Source organism: Adiantum capillus-veneris, chromosome 19 (assembly GCF_014529385.1).
Source record: "Adiantum capillus-veneris isolate H3 chromosome 19, ASM1452938v2, whole genome shotgun sequence".
NCBI classification, from domain to species: domain Eukaryota; kingdom Viridiplantae; phylum Streptophyta; class Polypodiopsida; order Polypodiales; family Pteridaceae; genus Adiantum; species Adiantum capillus-veneris.
This window is the reverse complement of record NC_140949.1, coordinates 142,727,848-142,750,854: the sequence shown is the minus strand read 5'-3', so window position 1 is coordinate 142,750,854 and position 23,007 is coordinate 142,727,848. Positions and strand designations below refer to the sequence as shown.

The 23,007-nt window shown below is 43.6% G+C and overlaps 1 protein-coding gene across 1 annotated transcript in view; it reads left to right on the top strand.

Moving 5' to 3' along the window:
- Positions 1–15,966: 15,966 nt before the first annotated feature.
- LOC147434997 (uncharacterized) overlaps positions 15,967–23,007 on the top strand; it is a 30,396-nt gene continuing 23,355 nt past the window's right edge. The window contains exon 1 of the mRNA XM_086490068.1: positions 15,967–16,145. Coding sequence (XP_086346194.1) covers positions 16,108–16,145 — 38 coding nt within the window. The 5' untranslated portion in view covers positions 15,967–16,107. The remainder of the gene's footprint in view (positions 16,146–23,007) is intronic.

Below are 23,007 nucleotides of genomic sequence, written 5' to 3'. Positions count from 1 at the left end.
ATGTACATGTCCAAAAAACACATGTAAACCTGTAAATCTGCTACCTGCGAGCTATCTCAACTCAAGCTGTATTCACATATGCATACATAGCATGAAACTGCACCAAATTGTGCGAAAAATGCTCTCTAGTGCTATACACAAGCTGCTTGCAACTTGTAAGCAAAACCATTGAAGAACTAGCAACTACTATCTCATCAATCGATAAACACGTCAATCGAAAAAACCTGTCAAGAGCTGTGTGCGCCCAAGGGAGAAATCCGCTATGGAATGGTCCATCAGAGCTGTATCTGTCTGTATGGCGTCAAAGCCAAAACTGAAGATGACCGTCGAAGTCGTAAAGCTGAGAATGGCCATCAAAACCGTCTTCAGCCGTCGGATGGAAGTGCCAATGCTATGGCTGTTTGTGCTCAAAGTTGAGAAAACGCTTGATGTCGGCTTCCGCCGCCGGGCGAAAACGCGCTAGTCAAATAGCCGCAAATCGATGTCGAAACCGATGTGCCAAGCCGAGCCGTCAATGCTCAAGGCCATAGACGATGCTAGAAGACCAAACTCGAGCCGATATCGGATAACACCGAGCTTACTCACCTGCACGTAGCCAGTATGTTCTCACACGATTCGCTTTCTCTCAATCTCCTTTCACTCTCCAAGCAGTTGTACACTAAACTGTCTTGAAAAACACACTCTGTGTTTTGGATTTTCAACCCACCTGCACTCCGAATCAGAAAACAATTTCTTCTACAAAGTTGTAGATCTTGAAGAGATCTACGTTTTGATTTAAAAAGATTGAAATCAGAGCTTTCTAGCTCAAGTTATGGCCAAAATATTGAACAGTTGTCAAGCTATCAAACCTGAGCGACCTGCTTCTCAGTGTCCCTAGCTCAGATAAAACTTGATCTCTCTCTCTCTCTCTCTCTCTCTCTCTCTCTCTCTCTCTCTCTCTCTTCTTTTGCCTGGTAGAGTATAAGCTCCTGTTACCTTGATCTCTGAGATCTACTTTCCGAATCCGTGTCAAATTGCCTCCGATCTGACACCATCAAGCACCGAACTCCGTTGCCACCGAGAGATCGCCGCCACCGCTGCCTAGCCATAGCTCTGATACCAATTGATGAGTGCGTGCGTGTGTGCGCAGTGCGGTGCGTGCGGGGAAAGAGGAAGAGCACAACCCGATGTGGGTGGAGCAGCCTCACAAGGCTCAAGATGAGGAGCTCCTTATTCTCATATGTAATGAATAATAAGGGTATGTACACACGTGGACGAGCGGCCCGACACTGGACGTCCGGGCGGGCAAACGAATGAGCGCCTTTACCCCAACACTCATACCAAAATTGTCCGAGTTAATGCATATTTTCCAAACTATGACATCAATCATTTGATCACCGATTGTGCAAAAAATCTAAACAAAGCGGTTAAAACAACTTTAAACATCTTGGAGGCGATCCCGTCAAGCAGTGTGGTTCAGAAAACGAAACAGTAATACCTATACAGATTATCACATGAGCTCAAGCTCAAAAAGAAAAAGGAGAACCCATAATCGAAGAACCAAAGCTGAAGGCACCTAGCATCGAACGAAAAAGCCAACAAAACACATGGAAGGCTAGGAAAGCACGCGTGGAAGTTAGGAAAGAAAGAGAACAAACTGCCCTAGCGGAATAATTAAAACAAACCAAAGACAGATTGAAAAAACTTTGAAGACGGTCTGTTCAAAAACCAGAAACTCCAACAGACATAGAGCCTAAGAAGAAAAGGGAATCAAAAAGTGTGGGATCAGGAGGATCTGTGCTAGTCAAAAAAGTAAACAAACATCTAGATGCATTCTTGAAGGCCTATGAATCAAGGCTTAAAATCAACCAAACGTAAGAACAAAGATGGATGACATATCCCTATGCAGAGCTAGAAAAAAAAGATTGGAAATGTGTCAAAAGATGATACAATTGGTAGACGTTTATATAGTCTAGGTTCCGACAGTATCCTACGTGTGTGTATAAACCCAAAGGAATACAAGGCCTATTTGCTAGAAGCGCATAATCAAGATTTGACATTTCATTGTTCATCCACAAAAACTTTCCAACGCTTCCAACAATTGGGAGTGTATTGGCCAACTATGCATGTTGATGTTTATGATTATGTAACTAGTTGTGCCAAATGCAGATCAAGCCTAGGAATAGAACATGCAAAATTGTTTCAAATAACAGTTACACCAGAATGGAGTCAATACATTGTTGACTTCTTGGAGAAGCAAACATTTCTTAAAAATACAACTAGAGCACGATAGCGAGCGATAGAAATAGAAGCTCATGATTTCACTTTGATTGAAAATCAGCTTTATAAAAGGGAAAGGATAACCAGCTTAGGCTGTGCACAACAAAGAGCTTGTACAGTCCAATCTTGGAACAAGCACATGAAGGAATAAGTGGAGGCCATTTCTCAGGGGAAAAGACATCAAAAAATTTCCTCACCTCTAGAATATGGTGGCCAACATTATGTATGGACGCGATCGAATATACAAGACATTGTCAACGCACCAAAGTGCCAATAAAGCAAGATGAGATGCCCTTACGGCCAATGATGGGAGCTAGAGCTTTTGCTAAGTGGGGAATAGACTTTGTGGGACCTATCTCACCCCCGACTTACAAGACACATGCCTAGTATATCATAGTGGCCACATATTGTCTCACTAAATGGGTCGAAGCTAAAGCTATACAAAAAGTTGATGCCACGACTATTGTACAATTTCTATATGAAAATGTCTTTGTTAGATATGGTCTACCTATAGAAATTGTCAGTGATGATCGGGGCACAGTTTATAAATGAAACGATAGATAATCTTCTTGAAGAATTCATGATAGTCCATAATAAGTTTTCTATGTACCACCCACATGCTAATGGACAGGCGGAAGCTACGAACAAGACTCTATGTATATGACCTTAACTAAGATAGTCTCCGAGTCAAGAACGGATTGGGATCAGAAGTTACATTCAACATTATGGGCTCACAGAATTGCTTATAAAGGAACAACACAATACAACATGGTGTTCGGTCTTAATGCTATATTGCCTATGGAATTCCTAATCTCAACACTAAGATTAGCCAAGCAACTAGAGTGGACAAGCCATGAAATGTCTTCACAAATAGATGACCTTGAAAAACTTGATGAGCTTCGCTTGAGAGTAGTAGCTTCCATCTATGCGCAAAAACAAAGGCAGAAAGTGTTTTTTGATAAGCATGTATGATCAGAGGAATTCAAAATAGGCAATTATGTCCTAATTTAGACCTTAAAACAACATGCTAAGAAACTTAAAAAGCGAGGGACAGGACCCTTTGTGATTTAAGACTTATCACCAAGTGGAGCTGTCAAGCTTGCTACATTGCGTGCATAATGTCTAAAAGTCTTGAATTGATAGGATGTTGTGATTTTGGAAACTCTAACTCTTTATACACATCATTATAAGCTCCCCAACACATTTCTATCACATTTGGATATCTTTTGACCTTTCATCACTCAAAAAAGTGGAATTCTACATGTAGAAATCTCTTGCTCTTTGACACCAATTCACAAGCTCAATTTCAAATCAGAGATCATGGACATCATATACAAGCCTTACACAACCTGCCTTTGGAGTCTCAAGTTGTTTTGCATCAATAGACATTATAGGCGTATAATGTCTCATCTCTTATACAGATGCCAAACTACACATTTTTTATCAAAATCATGTTTACCATATTATATTAAAGCAATGCATTCAATTTGGACAAATTTGAACAAGTTTGTGACCACTTGGAACCCAAAATCAAAAAATCCTGGCAAAAGAAACATTCTATGTCCCCCCAAACATATGACTCATCTCCAAATCAAAATCTGAGATGATCAAAGGATTTCTAATCACCTGGGGATACTACAAATGAAGTTTGGGCCAAAATTCTCAAAAGAGAATTATACGTGTATAATGTCTCTAGAGGGCCAAATGATAATTCTGAGGAAATTTCTCACTTCCAATGCCTTTATCCCATCAATCTTAGCCCAAAACCGAAGTCTCATAAAGTTTTGCATCTGTATACCCATCTAAACCTAGGTTGCGAAATCCAAAGCTCTATAATTGATTAATGGCTCCAAGCACATGAGGAGAAACCCAAATCAAATTCTAACATCATTGGAGGCTATACCATGCTAATGCCCACTTACACTACAGGTTTGAGCCATTTTTGACAAAGTAGACATCATACGTGTCTCACTAGCCTAAAAATTAACTTGGAGACTAACTTGACCCCCTCTAAGCCTTTACCACATGATTATAAGAGCATCTACCTAATTTCACCCCATTTGAGCCTCATATACTCAAAACTAAGCCAGAATCAAAGCCTATAGGGAGTTCTAAATTCTAATGGTCACAACTTGTCCAAATGACATCCAAAATGAAATTCAAACATATACCCATGATGTACATGAAAAAATCTATGCACATATGAAGTATCATTCAGTTTTGAGCACATTGACATTATACGCGTATGATGTCTCACAGCATAAATCTACACCCAAAATGCATTTATGACCACATGCATTGCACCCTTAGGCCCTAGTTAGCTTGGGTTTCAATTTTGAAGTCATTTGGATAGCTAGAAACTGAGAAAATGCAAGATTTTGTGAGACATCTCTAACTTTTGCACGTGGAGTGCCCGTAGGATCAATGGAAGCTAGTAAATCACCAGCATGTTACCATATACATGTGGTAGTGATGTGTGTGAACACACTAGGACCGCCGAGGCATTTTTTCCCTCTTTAGGAGGTTTTCTCCCCCGAGCATTGTATATATGTCCATCACTCTAGGGCTATCTATCTTTCCATTGCATACTAAGTAACACACTCTCTATTGTGTGCCTTGAGCTTCCTTCGTCTTCTCCAAGCTGTGTGCGTTTCTTTGCAACCCTAATTCCAACAATTGGTATCATACCAGGTTGCGTCCTCCCGCGCTTAGTCGCCAGTTGCTCCAGCACACACCTGCTCACTTTCTCCGATTTCAGTGAGCTTTGGCAAGCGTTCGCAGTCGACAAATATTTCGGGTGGGCTCGTACAGCTCAGTCTGCTCAGATTTTTGATTTGGGCTCATTTCGGCCTCCGTTTCCACTACAGGCAGTACTCCACAGGCTATTTTGTCATTTTGTGCAAAATTTCTGTCAGTGTCATTTTCTATATAACAGGTGCCTTTTAGTCTTCTATGGTTTGTGCTATATAGCACGTGTTGTTCCCGCTCTGTTTCTCCTATTTTCGAGCAGTTTTCACATCAGGTGCAGCATTTACCATGGCTGACAACAACAACACAGATGTGTTCAAGATGTTTGCTGCTGAGGACAGGTTGGATGGGGACAACTACCCTATGTGGGCTTATATGATGCAACATGTTCTTGTGTCAAAGGGCGTCTGGAACATTGTGCAGGGCATTGATGTACGTCCTGGTTCTGAGGATGTAGGCAATGTTGAGGATGTTGCAGGTCTTGCTGCAAGGATTGCTGCTGTTAGAGTTGTTTTGCCTACGGTAGAACAAGCTCGTTGGGATGTAAAGGATGCGCAGGCTCATGTATTGATTGCGTTGTCTGTGAAGCGCACCATTGTTCCTCACATCCGTTCAACAAAATCTGCAAAACAGGCTTGGGATATTCTAGCAGGTCTTTATGCAAGCCGCAATGAGGCTAAAATTGCTTTGTTGCGTAAAGAGTTGGAGTCGAAGATTATGCATGAGGAAGATGATATGGACACTTTCCTTGCTAGTGTCAAGGATACCAATGAGCAACTTATTTCTGCAGGTGAAGTCATTTCAGACAGTTCCCTTGTGCAGACTGTTCTTGATGCATTACCAGATTCTTACCAGTCTTTAGCTAGTACTTGGAGACTTATGACCCAAGGAAATCCAGAAGTTGTCAAGTTTGATGCATTATGCACATGCTGTTGCAAGAGTCACTTTCCAGAAAAAAATACGACTAGACAGCGTGCAGTTGAACAGGCTTTTATTGCTTCTCAAAGAAAGGGTGGTAACAGCAATGCAACCACTTCTTATGGTTCTGCTGCGAGTGGCAAAACTTCTATTCCCAATGCTTCTGCTGGCAACACTTCGTCTGGCAATTCTGGTGATAAGGGCAAAAAGAAGATGTGTTGCCATTATTGTAAAGCTAATGATCACTTGATCAAGCAGTGTCCTAAGTTGAAGGCCAAAGAGGCTAAGAAAAAAGAGAGTGGTTCCACTGCAAATGCTGGTTCCACTACAAATGCAGCCATTGTTGAGTCTTCTATGAAAGGAGACTATGATGCTGAAGTCGATGCAGAATGGGCTTTTAGCGGAGAGTGCACTTACAATCTTGTTGTCCATGATGCATGCTTGTCAGTTGCTGCAGATTCACATGTGTGGTATTTCAACAGTGGTGCTACAAAGCACATTACCTCACATCCTGAATTGTTCACCTCTCTCGAATCTGTCCCTCATGGGAATTTAGTCACTTGTGCCAACAATGCCTCTTATCCGGTTCAGGGAGTTGGAAAGATTGTGCTTACTGCTGCAAATGGCAGTTCCTTCACACTTGTTGATGCACTTTATGTACCTGGGATAAAGAAGAATCTCTTGTCTGTATCTGCACTTGCTAGACTTGGACTTGTAGTCAAGTTTGTGGATGACAGATGTACAGTTCATGATCTCAGTTTTGGTGATGAAATTGTTGCATCTGGCCTTTTGTGTCGTGGGCTGTATAAGATCACTTTGTATGACAAGTGTGGACAAAATTTTGCAAATGCTGTTGCAGATTCAAGGGCTATTTCAGATGCAAAACTTTGGCATGCATGTTTTGGTCATCTGAATTTTGCCAGTTTGTTGCGTTTGCAGAAATTTGATATGGTTGCTTCTTTGCCGCCTCTTGAAGCACCTGTCAAACATGTTTGTGAAGGCTGTATATTGGGTAAGATGCAGCGTTGCAGCTTGTGCATAGTGATGTTTGTGGGCCCATGCAAACTCCGTCCTTGGGCAATTACCTTTAATTTGTGACTTTCATTGATGATTACTCCAGGCATGCATGGGTATTTTCGCTTAAAGCGAAGTCCAAAGTTTTTATGTGCTTCAAACAATTTCTAGCTATGGCTGAAAATGTCTCTAAATGTACTATGGGCACCCTCCGTTCTGATCGAGGGGGGGGAGTATATGTCTCATGAATTCAATGCATTTCTGGCTAGTCGTGGGATGAAACACCAATGTACAGTGCCTTATACACCTCAGCAAAATGGTGTTGCTGAGAGGAAACACAAGTCACTGACGGAAATGGCACGATGTATGGTCAAAAGTCAAGCTTTGCTGCATTCTTTTTGGCTTGAGGCCATCATGTGTGCCACTTATGTACTTAACAGGTGTCCTACGAAAGCTTTGCAGTCTATTACTCCATATGAAGCATGGCATGATAGAAAGCCTTCTATTGAGCACATGCGTGTTTTTGGTTGTTTGGCATATGCTTTGGTGCCACAAACACAGTGCAAAAAATTGGATGATAAGGCTGTCAAATGTATTTTTGTTGGTAATAGTGTTGAAAGCAAAGGTTACAGGTTGTATCATCTGCAAACAAAGAGTATTTTGGTTTCACGGGATGTAGTGTTTGTGGAAGATTCTGTTCAACCCTTGCTGTCATGTACTAGAGACAATAATGTAAGCTCACAGGACATTTATGACACTTTGTTGCCTCTTTTCAGTGGTGGAAGTTCGAATGTAAATTCCAATGAGGCAAATGTACAGCCTATGGGGGTTTCCAAAAATGTTACAGATCAGCCTATTACTGATGCAGATGTACATGATGTACTTGATGAGGAAAGGGTTGAAAATGAGCAGGCTAGAGGTATGCCAAAATGGTTGGTGCACACTTTGCGTGACAGTAAAATGGATGCACCTTTGTCTAGTCGTACTCGTTCAGGCTCTCGCCATGCATCTTATGCATCAGATTGTTATGCTTTGGCTGTGTCTAGCTTACATGATGCTGAGGAAGCTCTGTCTTTTGATGAAGCACAAAATTCTGGATGGCTTCCATGCAATCAGAATATGATGCACTTATAGAAAATGACACATGGACTTTATGTGATTTGCCTCCTGGCAAAAAGACCATTGGTACGAAGTGGGTTTACAAGTTGAAATGCAAGCCGGATGGTGAGATCGATCGCCATAAGGCTTGACTTGTTGCAAAGGGTTATGCACAGCAAAAAGGTATAGATTATGAAGAGACTTTTGCTCCCACTTGTCATATGAATACTATGCATTGGCAACTCATTTTGGTTGGGATGTACATCAATCAGACATTGTTACTACTTTCTTGAATGGTGACATATTTGAGGAAGTTTATGTAACGCAGCCTCGCGGTTTTGTCATAAAAGGACAAGAGGACAAAGTGTGCAGATGTAAGAAGGCTTTGTATGGGTTGAAGCAATCTCCTCGTGCTTGGCATGAGAAAGCTGACACTCATTTGGTTAAACGAGGCTTTCGTAACAGTCCAACAGAAAGCACATTGTATGTAAAGCGTGAGGGTGATGTACTTCTCATTGTGGTTCTTTATGTCGATGATTTGTTGATCACTGGACCAAATGAGAGACATATTGCTGAATTTAAGGCTGATTTGAATACTACTTTCAAGATGAAAGATTTGGGGATGTTGCATCATTACTTGGGTATACAGTTTAAGCAATGTGATGGTGGTATTGCCTTGTGTCAGAAAAGTTACATAGAGACATTGCTATGTAAATTTGGACTTGAGGATTGCAAACCTATTGCCACTCCCATGGAAACAGGTTTGAAGTTGAGTCTACATGATGCTGGCAATCCTGCTGATGTCACTCTTTACCAAACTGTTGTTGTCTGCCTCATTTATGTATGCAACATGAGGCCAGATATTCAGTTTGCAGTCTCACAGGTCAGCAGATTTATGCATAGCCCAGGGTCTAAGCCTGTCAAGAGGATTTTCTGCTACCTTAGTGGCACTTTACATCTTGGCTTGTTTTATCCCAAGGGGGGATCATTGCCACTAGACTTACATGCTTTTTCGAACTCAGATTGGGCTGGTTGTTTTGACACGTGAGTGTCCACAAGTGGTTTTTGTTTCATGCTTGGCAGTTCATGTATATCATGGTTGAGAAAGAAGCAACCTACTATGGCCACTTCGAGTTGTGAGGATGAGTACAGGGCAGTCTTCACAGCTACAGTTGAGTGTGTATGGCTCAGACACCTTATGGATGATTTGGGTGTCGGACAGGACACTGCCAACACTATCTTCACTGACAGTCAGAGCACATTGGCAGTTGTGAGGAACCCAGTTTTTCATGCTCGCACAAAGCACATTGAGGTGCATTACCACTATGTCAGGGAGAGGCTCTCAGCAGGAGAGATCAGCTTGGCTTATGTGCCAACACATGACAACCTTGCAGATCTTTTCACAAAGGCATTGTCTCGTGAGAAGCTTGAAGCTTTTCGCAAAGCTTTGGGCTTATTCCCCTTTGTGGACCAATCATGTCCTCAAGGCATGGCACTTCCCTTTACTCATGTGCCAGCTCTCGTTCACCACATCACTCCAAGGGGGATTTGTTACCATATACATGTGGTAGTGACGTGTGTGAACACACTAGGACCGCCGGGGCATTTTTTCCCTCTTTAGGAGGTTTTTTCCCCCAAGCATTGTATATACGCCCATCACCCTAGGGCTATCTATCTTTCCATTGCATACTAAGTAACACACTCTCTATTGTGTGCCTTGAGCTTCCTTCGTCTTCTCCAAGCTGTGTGCATTTCTCTGTAACCCTAATTCCAACACAGCAAAGAAGAAAAGGATGTCCTTGAAGGACATTATTGCAGCCAGTGAGCCTTACACACTGCCAGAAGAGACACTAAAGCCAACGAAGGCTTGGGTAGATGAGGCCACACTAGAAAGGAAGGATTGGCAGTGTACCAAGGTACCTTTAGAGACCCGCAAAGAAACACAGTGGATATCCCAATGAATCCACAAGAAATGTTAGAATATGCAAACAAAGAAGACACCCTCACCCAACTGGAAAGAGAAGATTTATAAAACTTCTTCACAGCACCACCAGTGGGTGTGGATATGCAAAGATTCTACGAGCAAGTTAGCTCAATCCAGAAAGACAGCAAGGCAGTGATTACTGCTTTGGACGGACAGAAGACATAGATTGTGATTACCCCTTAAACCATAGTAGATGCATTAGGGCTCCACAATAAGGGAAGCTGCATTAGAGAAAGAAGAGACGAAGTAAAGGTCTACTCCCAAAACAAACCCAATCAAACATTTGAAGACCTTGTGGACCCAAGAGCTGCAAAGATCTGCAAGCTCTACAACCAATACTTCCATGTTTGCAGCAAGCGGCCCCAAAAATACATAGCTCCTCCCCATGCAGTGGCTACTACTATAACCTAGGCATTGAAAAGCATTATGCCCAAAGAAGTAAATTATGCCCAATGTCTACATGAGCAAGTGGTCATCTTGGGAATGGACAAGCCAAAGTACATTGGAGGGGGAGAAACATTGACGAAGATTGCATATGAAGCCATCAGCGCTAGAGGACAATAACCAGACCCGCCAACACAGAATGAGTGGTTCAAGTTGAAGCCAGATACAGAAGATGAACTAGTAATTGCAGTGGCTCCACCAGTCACCACACAACTTCGGAGAAGGCTAGAGACAGTACCAGAGGAAGAGCCTGTGGAACCTCCAAAGAAGAAGGGTAAAATGATAGTGACCAAAGAAACAAGGCCCAAACAGACACACAGCCAAAAAGCCGCTCGGATTGAGAGGTTGATTGAGCAGTTCATGACAGAATGAGCACTCAAAGGAGACAAAAGTTGGCATATGAAGAAACAGAAAAGGTGCTCGAACAACACAATTTAGAGCCCTTTACAATGGAGGAGGTACAAGACATTAAGAAGAAGCTGAAAGAAACGCAAGAGCCTACAGCTAAGAAGGGTCAAGATGATGACCAAGGAAAAAACAAAACCCCACCAACTTCACCACCAGGCTCCTCCACTCCTCCTCCAAGTCCAAAACCCTCTACACCCCAACCACAACGCTAATCAAAAGGGACAGAAGAGGCAACACCTCCACCAAGAGACAAAGAAAAAGAAGAAAGGGATACCTATGAAGACCTCCTTCAAGCCGGATACACAATGGAAAAGTTTTCAACAGTAGTTTACGGCACTCCAACTCCACCATGGGCTGCCAGACAGGAACTACAGAGACAGGAGATCCCTACTGAACAGATAAGAGCTGATAGATCTCAAGGACCACAGTTAGATCAAGAAACGCAAAGAAGAGCTCAAGAAAGGCATTCCCCATAGCTTGGAGTGCTAGGGTTGGTCCACATATCGCAAGCGCCACAATGGAGACCATTGGCCAGCCCGTGGAGAGCACCTCCAGTGGGGGTCATGTTAAGTATGGGACATCAGGTTCCCTTTTTTGGCTCGATCAATAGGCCATCAACCAGAAACTTGGTAGCAACAAATGAAGATGACGTAAGAGCCGCATGTCAGATACTGACTAGAATCAGAATTCCATCTCTAACAATTGCTGAAGAAAAAAGTGTGCTGCGTACCAGAGAAGAAATATATGCAAACGAAACATGATAACCTTTCAAGCACGATCCAAATTACCCACTTGAAATTTGAGGAAGCCGAAAAAGAGCTTGAGACTCTCAATGCAACACTAAGAGAGGCTGAGAGCGAACGAGACAGTCTAACGCTGGAAATGGTAGAGGTTTTGAGAGAAGTCAAGTCTCTCCAAGAAGAAAAAGAAAGAGCAGAAGATGAGCTGGAGGTAGCGAAAGATGAAGTGTTAGAGCTGAAAGCAAAATTAGAGCTCCAGGACTTAACAATCAAGAGACTAAGGGAAACCCCGAGGGCTGCATGGGCAAGTGTAGGGGTAGATAGTCAGGTTATCCAAGCCTTGGAAGCACAAATCATTGCCCTCCAAAAGGAATTACGGCTAGAGTAAAGACAAAGAATGCATATGGTAGAAGGATCTCTAGCCGCAGAGGAAAGAATGAAAAATGAACACCAAGAGCTTCAAGAAGAACATGAAGAGCTCCAACAACAATTGGCTACACTGCAAGAGATGTTGGTGGACCAAGCAGAAGAAGCTAGTAAAAGAGATGTGCTTGTTCAACAACAAATAATAGAATTACAAAAAGAAATAGCCGAGGCAAGGACACAAGAAACAAAATCAGGGCCCAATGATCTAGGGACTAACGCCAGAGATGAGCCCATGGAAGTTCCTTAGAATGCAGATGATCTGCATCACCAAGAAGAACAGATAGAGACACAAAAAGAAGTAGAGAAACCATTGACTGCAAAGGAGGAGGCACGTCTCCAAATTTTGATAGAAAAGTCCACAATTGAGGACCACAAGGCAGCCTTGGAATGGGAGACAAGAATGTAGGAGTCCAAGGGCTTGCCACAAATGTGCTTAGGGAGGAATGTATGCAACCTACACTCCCATATTCTCTCCTAAAGTATGAAGTGACGGTGATCAAGAAAAGAGTCAAAGCAGAAGTAATGGAGCCAATATATGATGGAGATGTCAAAAATACAAAGACTGCAAAGAAAATAGTGAACTACCAACCAAGGTGGAGAAAAGCGTGGCTCCTCAAGTACCCCGGGTTTTTGAAGTACTTGGTGGAAGCCCCGAAAATACTCAGGGTTGACATTCTATTCTGCCCAATCCCTCGTGTATGCACTTGGGCAAACCACTTCAAAATCTTGAAGAGACATCCCAACTGGCTTAATTACCCATCTCTGTCACACACACCCAAGGAAGAAGAGAGAATAAGTGTCTCTTATATGGTGAAAACCCTTAAGGGAATCATTAAGAATTTCATTGGCTCCCTTGACTTGACGTGTGTGATGATGAGGAAAATATGCAAAACCCTTTTGGCTTGCATTGAAGTGTTCGCACCATCCAAAGCTACGACTCAACCCTCCTGTCACAACGAGTGACACTGTCACCACCCACAATGACATTTGATTTGTAAAAACAGCCATCTCCGGAGGTGTTACATATGCTATATCAATGGGTAATGTTCTTACCAAGCTACCACATGCAAGCTTTTGAGGAAGCCTTCTACACCGGCTTCTTTACGTATGATATCAAAATATCCGGTCCCACAGTCACCTTGGGCAATATAAGGTGCGAATCATACTTGAAGTTGCTAAAGCCCCAAGGGTTCCATTGACACAAAGACAACTTTTACCAGAAGCAGAAGATCAAGACCCGTCATGTTAGGGACGACATGAACGCAGAAGGGGGGAGTGTCGACGGCCAAACACCGAAGGAGCTTTCCCAACTTTTTTGTATCATTATTTTGAAGCGGAATGACATTTTTGTAATCTTTGAGCGGCTAATATTCTTTGTGGGAACAAGCCTCTAAGGAGGAATTGTAAATAAGCCAATTTTTGTAACCCTAAGCCTACTTTTCAAATTAATTAAATCCGAAGTTTATTGTGCGCTGTGTCTCTGAGAGACTGAGAGAGAGAGAGAGAGAGAGAGAGAGAGAGAGAGAGAGAGAGAGAGAGAGAGAGAGATTTCTTCTCTTCCCTATGCGCTCTATGGAACCTCCATTGCGAAAGCGACACCGCCAATGCATTAGCAATAGCTAGGGCTTCCATCCAACACCAAGTTTGCACGATTATGACGTCTTCGCAAGCGAGCTCCTACGAGCTTCCGGGTGAGTTTTCTTGTTGCAAACCGTGTGTCTGTTTGGTGATTTTTTTAATACCTATGGGTTCATGGCAAGTAGAACTACGGATTAGGACCATACACAACGAACATTGGTGACCTGCATTTTACTACCTGTCTTTATAACGCGATTGTTGCACGAAGTGGTTTGAGGTAGGATATCAAGTCAGAGTCCATACATTGATAATATGTTGATGAGGAGAGCGTGTCCTATGAGTTTTGTGACATTTTGAATGCGTTTGGTCTAGTTTCGGATAGCATGAATATCGTAGGTTGAGTTGCTTTCACTAGTGCATAGAACGTTTATAATTGATTTCCTCGAGTAGAGATTGTTTTAGAAGGTCTAGAAGGTGCTTGACATCCATCTTCTTGTTTCCATGCACCTACGGGTTAAGCTTCGTCCTTGACTGACATAGAGTTGTTGGTTTTGTTCTCGCTATGCTAGCATCCAATCGCGACGTATACGCCAACATATCCTCAAGATCTTTGCAAGTTTTTTCCAAAAGCATCCTCAAGATTATCACCAAAAAGCAAGAACAACTATTCCCAGCCATTCAAACAAAATGAGGACATGGATTCGAGGCAATTGGGAAGAAGAAAGACCCATCATTTTTTGTGCTCAAGATTGCATGCCCTGGCTAATAGCCAAATACATCTTTCCTTAACCATAAGGAAAATCAGTATTATGCCAATTGCACAGTATAGACAAAGTTTGAAGGGCAACAAACCATCAAATAAGTAAGCTAAACTAAGAGGGATTCAACCATCAACACTCGTGGTGGAATACTCTATAAGCAAAACCAAAAAAGCAATGCTAAAATCCACTAGAATCTTTATCCAAACATAAGCACTTTGCTCTCCTCCGAAGGATTAATCCTATGCACTCAATTCCCATCAAAATAGAAGGATGTATCAGATGCACTTGATTCCTAGTAAAACCAGGAGGATTGAACTCAATTCCCTGCAGAGGGATAGTCATATGCATTGAGTACCAACAAACCAACTACAGAAACATATTGTATACTAGGGTACTTGGCTAGTATGAAGTTCCAAGTAACCAAAATCAACCGATTATAGCCTTAGGGAGGGTTCATATGAGCCTACCAATCGAGATTTCTCCGTTCAACTCCTCGTTCAGAAGAGACGGAGGTAATACAACAAATTTATTTCAGATTTGGAGCAGCCAGTGCAAGGCAACATAGTGGCAAGGTGTTAGTGCAACTAGCTAGTCGTCTGCGTTCAAGCTTCACTCATTACGTTTTCTGTTGAAAAGTGGGCAGCAAAGGCAGATTGCTTGAAGGGGGAGGGTTCGCTCGTTTCGTTGTGGGTCTAGAAATGGGTCTCAAAATTTTGGCCCATTACCATGGAGGACTCACGCTCTTTAACTCGACCTTAGACCCGTGTCACACACGAACGCCGAACAAGCTCAAAAAGAGTTTGTTTGGACACTTACAGTGCCACATGCAAGTAGACACCCATTACAATTAAAATCTTTGTTGAGCAACGCACAAATCAACGACACGTCTTCGTTGACACCCATTAAAATGAAACTCTTCATTGAGCAAGACATGAATCAACGACAAGTTTGTAAGGCAAGATGCCTCTCCCGCTCAGACCTTGTGTACATGTCCGAGGCTGGCTCTACTGATGGGCAAGGGGGTCAAGCCGGATGGGTTCACGCCCCGACGGACATAGTAGCCGGTGAATCTACTTTTGCCATATCATTTGCACACACTTTCATGTGTGATAGGGGCCTTAATTTCTTCTTACAACCTTATTACCTTACAAGGTTGTAGACACCCATTACAATTACAATCTTTGCTGAGCATGCCTCTCCCGCTCAGACCTTGTGTACATGTCCGAGGCTGGCTGCTGGTCAAGCCGGATGGGTTCACGCCGTGAGGGACATAGGAGAGAGAGAGGCTCCTCGCGTTCTCCCCCCGAGAGAGAGAGAGAGAGAGAGAGAGAGAGAGAGAGAGAGAGAGAGAGAAAACAGTTTGGGCGGGGGGGGGATAAGTTGTCCTCGGCCTTCTATTTTTGCAAAATATAAAAACTTCTCTCCCCTTTCAATTTTGCAAACTCAAACGGACTTCTCAGCTGAGGATTACCTCAGATTCCACATAAACTCTACTCCATGATGTGGCTGCACTATTAGCCAGCGAATCTGCTTTTGCCATATCATTTGCGCACACGTTCATGTGTGATAAGGGCCTTAATTTCTTCTTACAACCTTATTACCTTAGTCTTGCTGCTTAAGCTGACGATTTTAATTTTTTGGGGAGAGGGACGTGTCGCTCTTGATCACAAGGTCTGAGTTGCTGCCTTCCGCGGTGCTGTTACTGCAGCTGCTGCCGACGAAGCTCACCATGACGCGTATCAAGTTTCATGGAACCGCGACTGCACGGTAGGAACCTCTCTCTCTCTCTCTCTCTCTCTCTCTCTCTCTCTCTCTCTCTCTCATTCAAGGAGGTCCTTCAGAATGAGGAATGCCGAAAGAGATGCCACGAGCGAAGTCAGAGAAGGATGAAGAGGATAAGTAATTTCTCTTGTGTTTAACTAACGGAAACGAAAGAACTAGTTGCATGGCCGAAGCAGACCTGTGCTCCCACCACAAGCTCTCCTAATCCAGGCCTTTGCACATGTCGCTGTAGATGAGGAGATGATATGATGCATTTAAAGTAGTAAGTGTGCACGTGCGTGGATATATATATATATATATATATATATATATAGAGAGAGAGAGAGAGAGAGAGAGAGAGAGAGAGAGAGAGAGAGAGAGAGAGGCCTCGACGCAGGGGATTGATTTTCCACTGTCCCACCTTAAGCAACCATCGTACTTTTAACTACGGTGGTCGCTTAAGGTTTACAAAACTACATGTGCTCGACTTGTCCCCTCTTATGTCACTTGTGCTACCTGTGACGATTTCTTTCCTTTTGTTTTGTTTGCTACGGTCTCTTTCCTTTTGTTTTGTTTGTTGTTCTTACACAAGTATTTTTCTTTGTGTCTCATGGTTTTTGTTTGTTTAGCTTGCTTGTTTGTATGTGTCTTATTGTTTTTTGTGTGTGATGCTTGTGGTTGAGGTGTGCGAGCGTGTATGTTTGCCTATTCTGCCTGTTTACTTTTTGTTCTTCTCCTGTTTGATGGGTGATTTAGGTCTGGAATTGGTTTGGTGGGTGAGGATTGGTTTGTGTGTTGGGTAGTTTGTGCCTCGCATTCAGATTTGCACCATATACTCCTTCTGTTTGCAGGTTGAAGAATGTCATAGCCCTATTGATCATCGCAAGGGATGGCTATAGTCTCTCTCTCTCTCTCTCTCTCATATTTTTGGTGCATTGTCTTCTTGCAGTGGTGATGTCTCTTCTGCTGGGATGTGCCGTTGTATACGGCTTTGGAGATCTGAAGTTGGCTATCATAGATTCTGCTGGGATGTGCCGTTGTATACGGCTTTGGAGATCTGAAGTTGGCTATCATAGATTCTTTGGTAGAGTTTTCGGCCTCCTCTTGACGATTGGTGGTCTTGTCACAAACGGGAGCGCATAACAATATAAAATATACTTCGATAAATGGAAGAGAGAGAGAGAGAGAGAGAGAGAGAGAGAGAGAGAGAGAGAGAGAGAGAGAGAGAGAGAGAGAGAGAGAGAGAGAGAGAGAGAGAGAGAGAGAGAATACTGGGACCAAAAGATGGGCTGGTTCCCCCTCCCTCCATACTGGTATCTTGATTACTGAGGAGAAGTCTATACAAGCACTTGAACCGAACATATTACCACATTCATTCTAGAATATGACTTAATGGTTCTTGGAAGCCTCAGCTTCCTATTCCTAGGGCAGAACCCTATTCCAAGGATCTTCCATTCCTTCTTCCGAATTTTTAAGAACCAAGGTTCTCGCCTCTGGACCTCACCTTCCAGACTCAGGGCATGGTATCCCTGCAACTCTTTTCCAACTCTGTTCCCAGAATCCTCTTCTTGGAGAATAACTCTGCATTTCCTCGGATGCAAAGTCCTTTCTTGGGGATCTCAAGTTTCTTATCCCAAATCGAGAGTCTATCACTCTCAGGTTCGTGAATCTTCTTCCCAATCTCGGGTATGAAACCCTTGGGTTGATCTGGTTCTAGTTCCTTAGAGCACTTTTTCTCCTACAGAGGCTCATGCCTTCCTCTGCTCCTACTCCCTCACGAAGAAGAAGTACACCTGCAAACAAATACTCTGAGATCATAACATGTAAAACGCTACCTTCAAAAGTCTCTATGCTCGAAAAGCAACTCCCCGGAAGAGATCTCTGCACAGAGAATCCTTTTTTCCAATTTTACACACATAAGAGGTGTGGTCTCGGGTTCCTTCTCGTAAATCAGCCCTGTCCTCCTCGTTTATGGGCTGAAAACAGAGAAAAAACAACAGCTTGTCTTGATGGATTTGATCTTCGTAGGCACTTCTTCACAATGGTACCCGTCTACATGGTCTCGACGACATGTGGTACACTTGAGACAGCCATGGGCAATTAACCGACTGAAACCTGCAACAGCATCTTCTTGCTAGCGCTGGCTTTTTCTTTTTGTTGGGAGTGTGAGAGAGTGCTTTTGTAGCTCCTGGCAGCCGGCAGGAATAGGGGTAGTCTTGCCGGTTGGAATATTGGAGGAGGGGCGCCAAAGCTGGACAGAGAGGGATCTCTTGCGCCATCAGCCAGAAGGAGAGAGCATTGTTATAGAAAGGCAGCGCTGGTTACCTTTTGTGATTTGCTCTTCTTTTATTTTAAAGGTGGCCGCCCATTTATCAAGTGGGTGGCCGGTCTATTCTAAAAATGGTTTGAACTTGCACAAAAACTCAATAAAACCTTATAAGTTGAAAACAATGCTTACACAGCACTTCCCAGGCGTCCTTGGATATAACCACATGCACGAATGCAATGCAGACATAGACTGCCTTGCGGGAAAGCATGTTAGGTGCAGCGGAATGAATGTTGTATTTTCTCAAGATTAGTGATCTTTATTGCTCAAGGTTCCTTTTAGTTCTTAGGGAAAGAGAGAGCTTTCCGTCTTGTAGAGTGCTGTGGTCACGAACAAAGTGAGTGGATATTGTGCGTGCAAATGAATGAGACAGAGAGAAGGAGAGAGAAGAGATACGACACCCGAGAGGTTGTAAAACCCTCCTCCGAAGGCCTCACTCTCGTCGGCGAGAGTGGTCTACTTTGATTACACAAAGGTGTACAATGCGTATGCAATGGACTGATGCAATGGCACTATGCCGATGACGACGACAATGATGACGACGATGACCTTATGGCTGAAATCTGAGATCTTTCTTTTGCTGTCCAAAAACGCTATGGGCTGAAATCTGCAAATCTTCTATCTGCTGAATTCTGACTCTATGTTGATGACGACGATGCGACGACGACGCGTTGAAAAGGCAGATGCTGAAGTCTGCGTTTTACGGGCTGAAACTGTAAACCTTACGGAAACTGACCGTGCGGCGAGGAACTGCTGCGGGAAGGTGAGATCTGCGAGGTTTGGGACTTGATCTGTGGATACTAAGGGCTGAAAACTGAAAACGCTGATGTTCTTTGACCTTCCGTCGCGGGGAATCTGCAAAATGCTAGGGTTTGTAGCAGATGCAAAAACGCCAGGGCTGAAAATCTGTAAATCTGACTCCGATTGTCTGCAAAGGCAAAACGCTAGGCTGATCTGCTGTCTGCTGTAGTCGCCGGGGCTGATCTGCTATGCAAAACGCCAGGGTTGGTTCTTTATGCAAAAACGCTAGGTTGATGGATCTGCTCCAAAAACGCTAGGCCTCTTGGGAGGGGTTCTGCTGAGAAGTTGCCTGTTGAGCATGTGCTCTTGTTGCCTCTTCTGCCAGAAAGTGTGAACTTGGGTTTGCTTATATATTAACTTAGCAAAATTGCCCTACCTACTTTTGTTGGAAAGTCACTTAAAAATAATAAGTGAAAATCCAAATAAATAGGAAAATAGGCTAAATACACTGGAAAATGCCCCTAACTGATGCTAATGGATTCTGATGGGAATTCCGATGATCATGCTGTGTGCAACCGGAGGATATGCATCTATGCTAAGTGATTGGGCATGCACGGTCTACGAATAGACTCACAAAAGTGCCAGATCACTGCTAATCTAGACTTGATTGAACTGAACTGATTGAACCCTGTTGTGGTGAAGCCTGTCCACGGACACATAGGGTTGGGATGTGTCACGTGACATCCCCTCCTTTGCAAAGTGAGGTACTGGTACCGAATTGTATGGCGTCGAGGGAGATCGCCAACAGCATCCGGAATCCTGGAAGGGACTCTTCGCCGGCCCACTCTGATGTGTGGGTCGTGCGGTACTTGAACTTCATAAAGGTCTACAATGCTTGCTTCTTTGGGCCGCGCCGAAAGCGACACAAAGTCTTCTGTATCTCCTTTCTTGCTGCAACTTCGTCTAGAGTCCTGCTTCTTTCATCTTCAAGAATCTCCATGGTTGAAAATTCCTGAAACCATCTCCAACACAAAACCATGAACATACCCATTCCATGTAAAGTGAAGGAAAAAAATCTTATCTTCTCTAAAGACTGTGTATGCAATGTAGATGAACATAGAGACGGAGTGACAATCCGTTCATCAAACACATGCAAACAATAAGATCGAATCTTTTCTGTTTGATCGAAATCAATCAACTTTGGCAAATCACAATGGAAATGCCCGTGCTTGGTGCTCATACTTTCATGTGCTCGTTCGGAAACTGTGTCATGCCAAGGAAGAGACATGGAATGTGACTTTCTTACATACAAACTTTTCAGCTTTTCATGAACAATCCGCATACATTCGTGCTCATCCATGAGAGAAACGTGCTCAACATACAGTTGTCATGCCTAGGAAAAGGGATCACATAACGATGCTGACTAAAATACAGGAAACCTTCACGAATGAAACATTCGAACAATGCGTGCGTATCAATCATGCGAACACATGATACTTCCTGTGAGGGTTCTTTGGACCAAGGCTCGAGAGCCAAGATCGGTTCGTCTTGAATGATCGAATCGTCCTGTGGGGATTCTTTAGACCTCGACTCGAAAGCCAAGATCAGATCTTCGTGACTGCTTGAATCTACAACGAGGTTAGCTTCGCTAGGAAAAGCATCCACTAACACATCATCCTTGTGAACAATCACATCTTCTTCATGCAACTCATCATGCTTGTGAGAAATCACATCTTGATCATGCAAATCATCATGCGTGTGAGAAATCACATCTTGATCATGCAAATCATCATGCTCGTCATTGTCATCCAAATCATTATGCAAATCATTGGCATCCAAATCATCATGCTTATCATTGTGCTTCAAATCATCATGCAAGTCATTGTCAATCAAATCATCATCATGCTTCACACAATCATGCAAATCCTGTGTGTCATGCTTTGGAGAAGAAGAGACTGAGAGAGTCTCCTTTCCCCAAATCTCTTGCATCTGTGCCTGAACTTGAGAATAGAGTCGCCAAAACTCTTTGTTGTGGTGGTCGCTCTTTTCTTTGAGGGCTTTGTTCTGGCGATCAAATTCTGCTTGTCTTGCTTTGTTCTCTTGCGCTATGGCTGCCATTCTTTCTTGGTACTTACGCTCGATGGCTGCCATGTCTTCTTCGTAGGCTTTTCTGTCCGCTTCTCTTTCTTGGTCCAACTCCTCCATAGGAGTTAGTGCAATCTTTGTCGTAGATGGGGAAGGGTCGGAAAAACCTCCTGGTGGGGAAAATTCTTCTTCGCCTCTCTCATGCTCATCACCTCCAAGTGAAGTATCCATTCCGCTTCGAGTGATGACCATTCTGCAATCGTGGGTTCTTGTGGGTTCTTAAGTTCATGAGGAACTTGGGTTCTTGCGGGTCTTTGGTTCTTAAGTTAACGAGGAACTTGGGTTCTTGGGGGTCTCGAGGTTCTTGAGTCTTGAGGGTCTTGGGTTCTTGGGGTTCTTGAGGTTTTCTTTCGCTTTCAAATCGCGTTGGAGAAGGATCTTCTCTTCACCGGAGTTCTACCCTTTTCTGCGGGCGCACCCCTTGGCGGCCTTGCGCTCACACCAAGGTTGCTTTTTCCCACTTCACGTCGATTGGCCGGCCGCTAAGTGCACGGTCCGCTCTCAATGAGTGAAAAGAGACACAAGGGGAGGTTGGACAAGCCCTTCTTTCTTGGGATTCCTGTCACTCTTCAACAAAACACGATTAGGAATTGCCACGCCCAAGTAATCTTGGGTTCGTGCGATCGCAACAAGCAAAAAAAATTCTTGTGGTTCTTGTGGTTTTTTCCTTGAGTAATGCAGAACACTTCCAAAGCTCTGATACCAATGTTAGGTGCAACGGAATGAATGTTGTATTTTCTCAAGATTAGTGATCTTTATTGCTCAAGGTTCCTTTTAGTTCTTAGGGAAAGAGAGAGCTTTCCGTCTTGTAGAGTGCTGTGGTCACGAACAAAGTGAGTGGATATTGTGCGTGCAAATGAATGAGACAGAGAGAAGGAGAGAGAAGAGATACGACACCCGAGAGGTTGTAAAACCCTCCTCCGAAGGCCCCACTCTCGTCGGCGAGAGTGGTCTACTTTGATTACACAAAGGTGTACAATGCGTATGCAATGGACTGATGCAATGGGACTATGCCGCCGCCGACGACAGTGATGACGACGACGACCTTATGGCTGAAATCTGAGATCTTTCTACTGCTGTCCAAAAACGCTATGGGCTGAAATCTGCAAATCTTCTATCTGCCGAATTCTGACTCTATGTTGATGACGACGTCGATGACGACGACGACGCGTTGAAAACGCAGATGCTGAAATCTGTGTTTTCCGGGCTGAAACTGTAAACCTTACGGAAACTGACCGTGCGGCGAGGAACTGCTGCGGGAAGGTGAGATCTGCGAGGTTCGGGACTTGATCTGCGGGTACTAAGGGCTGAAAACTGAAAACGCTGATGTTCTTTGACCTTCCGTCGCGGGGAATCTGCAAAACGCTAGGGTTTGTAGTAGATGCAAAAACGTTAGGGCTGAAAATTTATAAATCTGACGCCGATTGTCTGCAAAGGCAAAACGCTAGGCTGATCTGCTGTCTGCTGTAGTCGTCGGGGCTGATCTGCTGTGCAAAACGCCAGGGCTGGTTCTTTATGCAAAAACGCTAGGTTGATGGATTTGCTCCAAAAACGCTAGGCCTCTTGGGGGGGGTTCTGCTGAGAAGTTGCCTGTTGAGCATGTGCTCTTGCTGCCTCTTCTGCCAGAAAGTGTGAACTTGGGTTTGCTTATATATT